Source organism: Medicago truncatula, chromosome 4, assembly GCF_003473485.1.
Source record: "Medicago truncatula cultivar Jemalong A17 chromosome 4, MtrunA17r5.0-ANR, whole genome shotgun sequence".
NCBI classification, from domain to species: Eukaryota; Viridiplantae; Streptophyta; class Magnoliopsida; order Fabales; family Fabaceae; genus Medicago; species Medicago truncatula.
In genome coordinates this window covers 59,754,208-59,763,410 of record NC_053045.1, presented here as the reverse complement: position 1 = coordinate 59,763,410, position 9,203 = coordinate 59,754,208, and the positions used below count along the sequence as shown (strand labels likewise).

Below are 9,203 nucleotides of genomic sequence, written 5' to 3'. Positions count from 1 at the left end.
GATGTGATTTTAATGAATGACAAACCTATCATTCAAGATGTTTAACATTATTGTATTCCCTGAACTTGATTCAAATCTATATAGAGATTATTTACCATCTCAATTAAGTGTTCTTGAGTTAATGATGAGAGGATAAATATCTATGTGTTAATTTCAAATGAGATAGCATGAAAAATTATAATAATTCCAATGGAATAAATTTTTTATAAAAATGTAATAATCATATTATGAATGTACAAAATAGAAGAGTTTAAATTGTATTACAAGCAGTACAACTTAAATTGTAGTTGTAGCGATATTTAATGTGTTCTAAAAAAACATTTCATATGTTTAAATACGAGTTTGAATTTACGATTTTCCTTCACTTCTTTGTTGTTGAGTTTCTTCGCAGCTATTTTGCTAAAAAAAAAAACTCAAATTTTGAAATAAATTCGTTTTAGGAAAAAAAAGATGTGATGATTGGATAATGTATAACATGTGGGGTCGTTGACGTTGAACTATATATGTCTACCCCACTGCCTGCCTGCATAATATATATTCATATGTACTGTAAGAATTAAGAAAAAGAAAAGGAAAAAAAGTACTTGCTACAAAAATCAGTGGGTTACTTTGATGGTTTTGTGGGGACAGAGATTTCATAAGGTGGTTTTTCATTTGATGGTTGGGCAAAATGACTTTTCTTACACTCAAAGCGCCACCAATTGTACTAACTACGACCCTAAACTAAACAATACTAATTAGTTTAGTGTTTGTTCCCTTCAAGTGTTCAACTCAGCCAGCCAACTCCTAAGTTACTTGGAGATTAAACAAATTTACTATTGTGTGGTTCATAAGTTTCAAAATAAAGTAACTTGAAACTTATTTTTTTCATTAGCTATGTTTGCTTCAAAAAATCAAGTGGCTTATTTACTATTGTGTGCTTTGCATCATCGATAGAAAATAGTTATCTCTTTTACATAATTAACAATAAAATGTAGGGCAATTTGACTTGCAATTGCACAAATTTGAAACCGTAGTACTAGTATGGTTTAGGAAAGAAGATCAAGTAACTATTTTTCAATTCTAGCATAAGTTGATGGTGCGGTAAGCATAGTACAGGCGTGTTAAATGACGACCTATATGCATGCATTTACAACCAATTTTCCATCCTAAACTAAACGGTTGCTATTGCACACACCAAGACTTCCAACAAGGACAGTTGTGTATATTACACTACTTGAAAAAAAAATCTTCAAATCATTATCATATTTTTATACTACTTTCAAAATTGAAAAAGTGATTATCTCTACTATTTAATAATACCATCATAATTTCGTAGTTAAATGTACTTGATCGAGTAGAAAAAGCCCACAAAGGCATGCCCTGCCCATGAAAGTGGATGACGTGGGCCCCAAGAATTTAAAGAGCCCATTTGTATCGATTCACGTGCCTGAGCGCGCACGTGCTGAACGGAAAGAGCCACCATTGAAAGTAGCCGTTACTAAACAATTTTTTTTTGTTTCTACTAATGAATATTCAAAGATTTTCATTCTTCTTCCAAACTTAACATTCAAAGAATTTCACTCTTGTCACTCAAAACGACATCGTTCTGCATTTTTCCTACGAATCTCACCGGCATTTATGCGTTTCCGATCGCCGTCAAGAACTCACGACGCCACCGAGCCTTCCCCTTCTTCTCTCTCACTTGTAAGTTCTTTTTCTCTTTCATTTCACTGAGTAAATATCTTCATAAAAATCAATTTCTTTTTTTAGAAATTTTCTTCTGAAATTCAAAACGGAAAGAAAATATCAAGAAAATTTAATAAACAAAAAGATTTTAGGAAGCGTAGATTTGAAAATTTCTGTTTTTAGAGCTTCTAGCTTAATATTAGGTTCATTCGCTCTTTTCAATGTAGCTATATTATTCTTTATTTAAAATGTTTCCTAGTTTGTATCAATGATTTTATATTTCGAAAGAAAGTGTTCAAATTTACTAGTATTGATTAATTAATGATGTGTTATTGATCTGCAGAAATTTAGGGTGAGCAGGATGGTGAAAACACCGATGGCGGCAACACCTTCGTCTAAGATACGTAGAAAACTAGCCGATACTCCCGGAGGTTCGAAAATTCGGGAGGAGAAAATTAGGGTTACGGTTCGAATGAGGCCACTAAACAGGAAGGAACAAGCTATGTATGATCTTATTGCTTGGGATTGTTTGGATGACAAAACCATTGTTTTCAAGAATCCAAACCAAGAGAGGCCTTCAACATCCTACACTTTTGGTATGTATTGCAATTTGCATCAAGTTCAATGTTCCTCTTTCCGAAGATGAGAAATTAATGTTTTGTTTGTTCAAAATTGTGAACTGAAATAGTCATAAAATGAAATTAATGAATTTAAGTTTTTTTTTTTTTTTTAATAAATGGTAATTAATTTTAAAAAACTGGGCTAGTAATGATTCTCTTAGCATTAATTGATTTTTATGATTCCTGGAGCAGACTTGTATTTGTTTTTGTTTCTATTTTCATCTTATTTAATTATTTAATATCTTTAACAGTTGTTATTATGATATGATGATACAGATAGGGTCTTTCCTCCTGCATGCTCAACTCAGAAGGTTTATGATGAAGGGGCAAAAGATGTTGCCTTATCAGCACTTTCAGGAATTAATGGTAACTTAATCCGAACTAAAACCTTGCATCGGGATTTTTTTCTCCTCTCCGATTACTGCTCTTTTGGATCAATCCAACAATTTCAATTTTCTTGCAGCAACAATTTTTGCTTACGGGCAGACTAGCAGTGGTAAGACGTTCACGATGAGAGGCATCACTGAAAATGCTATCCGGGACATCTACGAATGCATCAAGAATGTGAGTGACTAATGATACTACACTTTATGTCAGTTATTTTTCTAGAAGGTTAAAAAAATGTGGAAATGCTATTCATGATTTGAATCCTATGTACCAAGTCTAATTGCTAGGTTTGATATTAAAAAACTTGCGCTAATGAACTTCTTTTGATATCACAGACACCGGATAGGGATTTTGTTTTGAAAATCTCCGCTTTGGAAATCTATAATGAGACTGTTATAGACCTTCTTAATCGTGAATCTGGTCCTCTTCGGATTTTGGATGATACCGAGGTATAGTTCATAGATAAAGCTTCTACTTAGAGTTAGCAAAGGAATCTTTACATTTCCTTGATAAACATTTTTTATTGCATGCAGAAAGTGACTGTTGTGGAAAATCTGTTCGAAGAAGTAGCCAGGGATGCTCAACATCTAAGGCATTTAATTGGCATATGTGAAGGTGTAATTTAGAAATCTGGCATAGTTTGTCTCGTATGAAATACATGCATCCTAGTTTTCTCCAATATCCTGGGTCATCATGTTGTTCAGATAATACTGCTATATTTCATTATTTTTTATGTTTGAAGTAGATTTATCTTTGTATACATAAACCATGTAACAGAGTTGTAGGAAGTATAGCACTTTGTCGGCACTTACTACTGCTATAACTGTTCATGAAAAAAATTGTATCCGCAGCTCATAGGCAAGTGGGAGAAACTACTTTAAATGATAAAAGCTCAAGATCACATCAAATAATCAGGCTGGTAAGCTCACTAAACTACTTTAAATGCTAACACATGCATATTTAAGTATTTTGTTTGGGATAACTTTCCCATTTCTCTTCTAACTAAATGCAAAGGTTAGAGACCAAGGCATTTTATTTTATGTCCTAATGTATTTGTTTATGTTTTTATAAACATTTCAGACTGTTGAGAGCTTTCATCGTGAAAGTCCAGACCATGTAAAATCTTACATAGCCAGTTTGGTACGTTTTTATCTCCATAGTTTGACCTGAAAGTCTTGATAGCAAACAGTCACATTGATGAATGTTTATGACTTCTTAGAATTTTGTGGATCTTGCTGGAAGTGAACGCGCATCTCAAACAAATACATGTGGAACAAGATTGAAGGAAGGAAGCCACATTAACAAAAGTTTATTGCAACTTGCATTAGTCATCAGGCAGCTAAGGTCCTGCAGATTTTTGAAGAACATCCGAATAGATGTGTTTACCGTTTCTTCTTGTTCTTTTTGTACAAAAGCCTGATTGCAACAAGTAAACTTTTTAGCAACCAAAATGTTCAGTCATAGTGATTACATGACATAGCTTTACAAAACAAAACAAAAATACTGAGGGGCCTTTTAGTATGTACTTGTTTTAAACAAAAAAACATTTTATATAAATAAAAATATGTTTACACCTTCAAAAAAAATATGTTTACACATTTTATAATATTCAAAGAAGCGTTTATATTTTTAAAAATGTGTTTACACATTTCATAATAATCAAATACGTTTTTCAAAATTAGCAAGAACCTCAAAAAAAATCTTTTAATGAACCCCAAAGATTTCCAAGTTGTTTGTTGTATTGACTTGCTTCTTATATTATCAAATTCAAATGGTATGAACGATTATGAAATTCAAATGCTATGAACGATTACTAATGTACTGATGGAACCCTATTCAGTTCACTACATAGAGTCTCCTGATAGTTTTTATTTAAAAACCGCAAATTGTTTGATGTAGAAGTGAGATAATCTGAAATTGAGATATATAAGGATCTTAATGATAAAATAGAGAACTTTAATGTTATGTGATTTCGCTCAACACACAGGAGTCTGATTCTGCTTTTGGTGTTTTCTTATGCTTTGCAGTTCTGGAGAAAGTGGTCACATATCATACCGAACTTCCAAACTGACACGAATTTTGCAGTCTTCACTTGGAGGAAATGCTCGAACGGCGATTATATGCACAGTGAGTCCTTCCTTAAGTCATGTTGAGCAAACGAGAAATACACTATCGTTTGCTACCAATGCAAAGGAAGTCATTAATACTGCCCGAGTAAATATGGTACGACTAACGCCTAAACATGACCATATATGAAAAATCTTTTCTACACTCTCTTCTATATTTATTGTTATTTATTTTTCCTGAAAATTTGTTTTAAATAGAAGTATACAGAAGTTTGATAGTCGACATTCTTATTTTATGGACAAGTGTAATACTAAATTTAAGTTCTAGACAGATGGTATCCAAAAATTAACTAGTGCAAAGGGTATATGTTTTAATAGAATGGTTTGAAATAATTTAAGAGTGATGAATACTAATTTTCATAAACGGCATACTGTCTTTCACTTTCATATTGGTAAACAAAAGTGCTACTTACAGAATTTAGTTTGTGTCACTCAAATGGAAATTCAGAAATATATGTCCTTTTCTGTAATACTCAGTGTAATGTATCTTCTATTTCAAAATACCACTTCACTTTCATATTGGTAAACAAAAGTGCTACTTACAGAATTTAGTCTGTGTCACTCAAATGATTCGGAAATATATGTCCTTTTCTGTAATACTCAGTGTAATGTATCTTCTATTTCAAAATACCACTTCATTTATCAATTGCTTTCGTATTTTTCACAAAAAAGAAAACAATCATATTATAAGAAGTCTGTCTAATTTGTGGGTGGTGCTTTTCAACAGGTTGAAGGAGAGTTAAGAAACCCTGAACCAGAACATGCAGGTCTAAGGTCATTGCTAGCTGAAAAGGAGTTGAAAATTCAGCAGGTACATAGTTCTTTCTTGGTCTTAACTTTCATGTAAAATATATGAGCCTACTGCCTGAAACAAATTTAGTGACCCTTACCAGCTATAGATGGATATTATAATTGTATTTTCCAAAGTTCTTGCATTTTCTCTTAGCTCAAAATATGGTCAATTAATTATAATGAAGCCATATTTTTTAACATTTACGGAAGTCTTGGAATTTGTAGCAATACTGATTATCAAATCCTGTAAAGTAGCTTCAGATCGGCTGCTCTTCTAGTCTAGAAGACTAGCATAAACTGTAAAAGACTTGCTTATTATTTTAAAAATATAAGAAAACTGACTTTTCTTGAGTTTTATGTAATTATTCTCACTTTTCATGGAAATTGCAGATGGAAAAGGATATGGAAGATCTGAGGCGACAGAGAGACCTTGCGCAATGTCAACTTGATCTTGAAAGAAGAGCAAATAAAGTTCAGAAGGTATCTGGAATGATCATGACACATTAGTTTGACCCTTAATTTTATTCTTCTAACTCAAATATATGCAGGGATCAAGTGATTACGGACCCTCTAGTCAAGTTGTCAGATGTCTTTCTTTTGCTGAGGAAAATGAATTGGCTATCGGTAAACATACTCCAGAGAGAACGGAAACAGTAAGCAGGCAGGCAATGCTGAAGAACTTGTTGGCTTCTCCTGATCCATCAATACTTGTCGATGAAATTCAAAAGCTTGAACATCGGCAGTTGCAACTCTGCGAGGATGCAAACCGAGCACTTGAAGTTCTGCATAAGGATTTTGCAACCCATAATCTTGGAAATCAAGAAACGGCTGAAACCATGTCGAAAGTACTGTCTGAAATTAAAGACTTGGTAGCTGCTAGTTCTACTGCAGAAGAAATCGTGAATGCAGACAAGACCAACCTGATGGAAAAGATCAACCAGCTGAAAAATCAAGGGAACACTATTACATCTTTAGAGAGGAAGCTAGAAAGTGTTCAGAAATCTATAGACAAACTGGTATCTGCTTTTGGTACTGAGGAGACTCCAGACAGTAAGACCCAACTTAGAAGGAAGAAAACTCTTCCTTTCAAATTAAACAACAGCCCCAACATGCAACACATAATACGAGCTCCTTGCTCGCCTCTCTCTTATCGTAAAGCAACAGAACATGAAATTGAGAACAGAGTACCCATTATTTCCTCCTCTGGTCGTGATACTTATGCAAGGTTGCATAGAGATACCCCACGAAAGGATGATGAAAGTTGTGATTCTATTTTATCACGGGCAGATAGCCCTGCTTCGCAGCAATCAAAATCAGTGAATGTGAAGAAGATTCAGAAAATGTTCAAGAATGCTGCTGAGGAGAACATTCGGAGCTTCAGGGTTTATATTACCGAGTTAAAAGAGCTAGTGGCTAAGCTGCATTACCAAAAGCAACTTCTGGTTTGCCAGGCAAGATTTGATAGAATCACTATTTATTATATATATTATGGTGCTGCCATGTATATTTTCTTCATCTTAGTTTTGTTTTCCGCATTCAACCATCTTCATTTTGTTTCCCCTGCCAAACTATAGTTATTATTGAATATATATTGAAAAATTTGACATTTTAAAAACCACTTGTATCTGAAAATAACTTGGAATGATGGAGTTACTTTAGCACTATACTTACTGCTGATTTTTTAAGTTTAACTTCATTGTAATTCATTCATGTTAATAATATATATAATATACTGACGTTGATGCTTTTTTCCTTTGCACTGGTATAGGTTTTGGAGCTTGAAGCAAACAAGTCTATAACTGAAGAAATGGATACAATTGATCGATCTCCTTTATCATGGCACATACTATTTGAACAGCAGAGAAAGCAAATTATCATGTTATGGCATTTATGCCACATTTCTCTGGTGCACCGGACACAGTTTTATCTTTTATTAAGGGGAGATCCTTCTGATCAGGTATATATGGAAGTTGAACTTAGAAGATTGACTTGGTTGGAACAACATCTGGCAGAGCTTGGGAATGCTAGTCCTGCTCTTCTAGGTGATGAGCCTGCAGACTCAGTTTCGGCAAGGTATACAAGTGTCTTTGATGATTCTATTAGATGCATATGTTTATAATTAGTGTCTTTCAAAAGGTTTATTTCAGAAAATAGTGTTGAGATTTTACTACTGATTAATCGTCAAATGCAGCATCAAAGCTTTGAAGCAAGAAAGGGAGTATCTTGCCAAGAGGGTGAACTGTAAACTTACAGCCGAGGAGAGGGAACTACTTTATTCAAGATGGGAAGTTCCTCCAGTAGGAAAACAAAGGAGGCTGCAATTTGTAAATAAGTTGTGGATGAACCCTTATGACATGCAGCATATACAAGACAGCGCAGAAATTGTAGCAAAGCTCGTTGATTTTTGTGTATCTAATGAAAATAGCAAGGACATGTTTGCTTTGAACTTTGCTAGCCCTCATAATAGGAAAACATGGGCAGGGTGGAACTTTATATCAAATCTTTTAAAATTGTAAACACGAACTATTGTAAATGTCTTTCAATTATATGATTATAGTTGGAGAATGGAGCTCATTTACAATATGATATTGTAAATGTCTTTAAAATATTATAGCATCTTCAATATAGTTATATTAAATACGCAGCTATTTTTATATTACTGTTATTTTTCTTAGGAGAATGGAGCTCATTTAGATAGTAGATTGTGTTCCTTAAACTTAAGAAATGTCATTTTATAAGGAACACTTGCAGTTTATTTGTTTATTGTTGCAGTTTGAACCTGAGAAAATGAGTTCTCAGATTGTAGCTCGCATATTGGTTAAGGTTTGCTAGCCCTCTTTCAGCTTGCTTTTTTCTTCCTAAGCACTTCTTCTAAGAATAAAAATTTTGTCCTCCCAACTTTCACAAACCAACGATTTTAACCCCAAATTTTCAAAATAGCACTTTTGCCCCTCAATTTCAGTCCCTCTTGCAAATGTGACACATGCCCTTTGATTTTGACCGGCTGAATGCAGTGATGGGTCAAAATTGTCGGTTTGTGTAAATCGGGGGGCCAATATCGCCGATCAGTTAGGGGTCAAAAATGTAATTTACTCAGATAATATAATACACGTGTGGCATCTAAGTCATTAAATTTGATATCTTTGACTTGGTCAAAATCAAAGGGGTTCTTCAAAATGCAATTTCATGTTAAATTTTTTCATGATTTTTTTTTAGACGTGTTTAGGAAAATACGGTTTTTCACATAAAATTAGAATTATCTGACAATAGATAAATTAAGTATAAATTTTAAAAGTGCTAATAATTCAAAAATCAGAAGAATAAAAGCTTCAACCTAAAAATCAAATTTTAAGCTTAATTTTTGCAAAAATATCTATAAAAGATATAGCAAGGGTAAGCAAAGTTAATATTTCCTTATAAAAAAGTTAATATTGTAAAATAACTTGTGATTTTAAGCTTCTTTTTTTTTATACCATTAATTAATAATGGGTAATATTGTAATATAACTTGTGATTTCCTTCTTCAATACAAAATTAATTATTTTTTTAGTCTATTTAAAATCACGTTAAAATAACTTATAATTTTGATATCCAACTCAATGATCGATTAA

General features: G+C 33.1%; 1 protein-coding gene across 1 annotated transcript; it reads left to right on the top strand.

The window, feature by feature from the left end:
- The first annotated feature begins 1,059 nt into the window (after nucleotides 1-1,059).
- LOC11438234 (kinesin-like protein KIN-7B) lies at nucleotides 1,060-8,233 on the top strand. Its single transcript, XM_003609897.4, has 15 exons — nucleotides 1,060-1,686; nucleotides 2,012-2,264; nucleotides 2,565-2,654; nucleotides 2,752-2,852; nucleotides 3,011-3,124; nucleotides 3,209-3,290; nucleotides 3,527-3,594; nucleotides 3,756-3,815; nucleotides 3,895-4,019; nucleotides 4,703-4,898; nucleotides 5,529-5,612; nucleotides 5,984-6,073; nucleotides 6,142-7,044; nucleotides 7,362-7,666; nucleotides 7,785-8,233. Exons 1-15 carry the CDS (start codon nucleotides 1,369-1,371, stop codon nucleotides 8,107-8,109), a joined length of 3,114 nt encoding a protein of 1,037 aa, XP_003609945.2. The 5' UTR covers nucleotides 1,060-1,368; the 3' UTR covers nucleotides 8,110-8,233.
- The last annotated feature ends 970 nt before the right edge of the window (nucleotides 8,234-9,203 follow it).

Coding starts and splice junctions, on each gene's coding strand:
- LOC11438234 (XM_003609897.4), top strand. CDS start 1,369: ATGAAAGTGGATGACGTGGGCCCCAAGAATTTAAAGAGCCCATTTGTA. Junction 4,899..5,528: donor ATACTGCCCGAGTAAATATG/GTACGACTAACG, acceptor GCTTTTCAACAG/GTTGAAGGAGAGTTAAGAAA. Junction 7,045..7,361: donor AGCAACTTCTGGTTTGCCAG/GCAAGATTTGAT, acceptor GCACTGGTATAG/GTTTTGGAGCTTGAAGCAAA.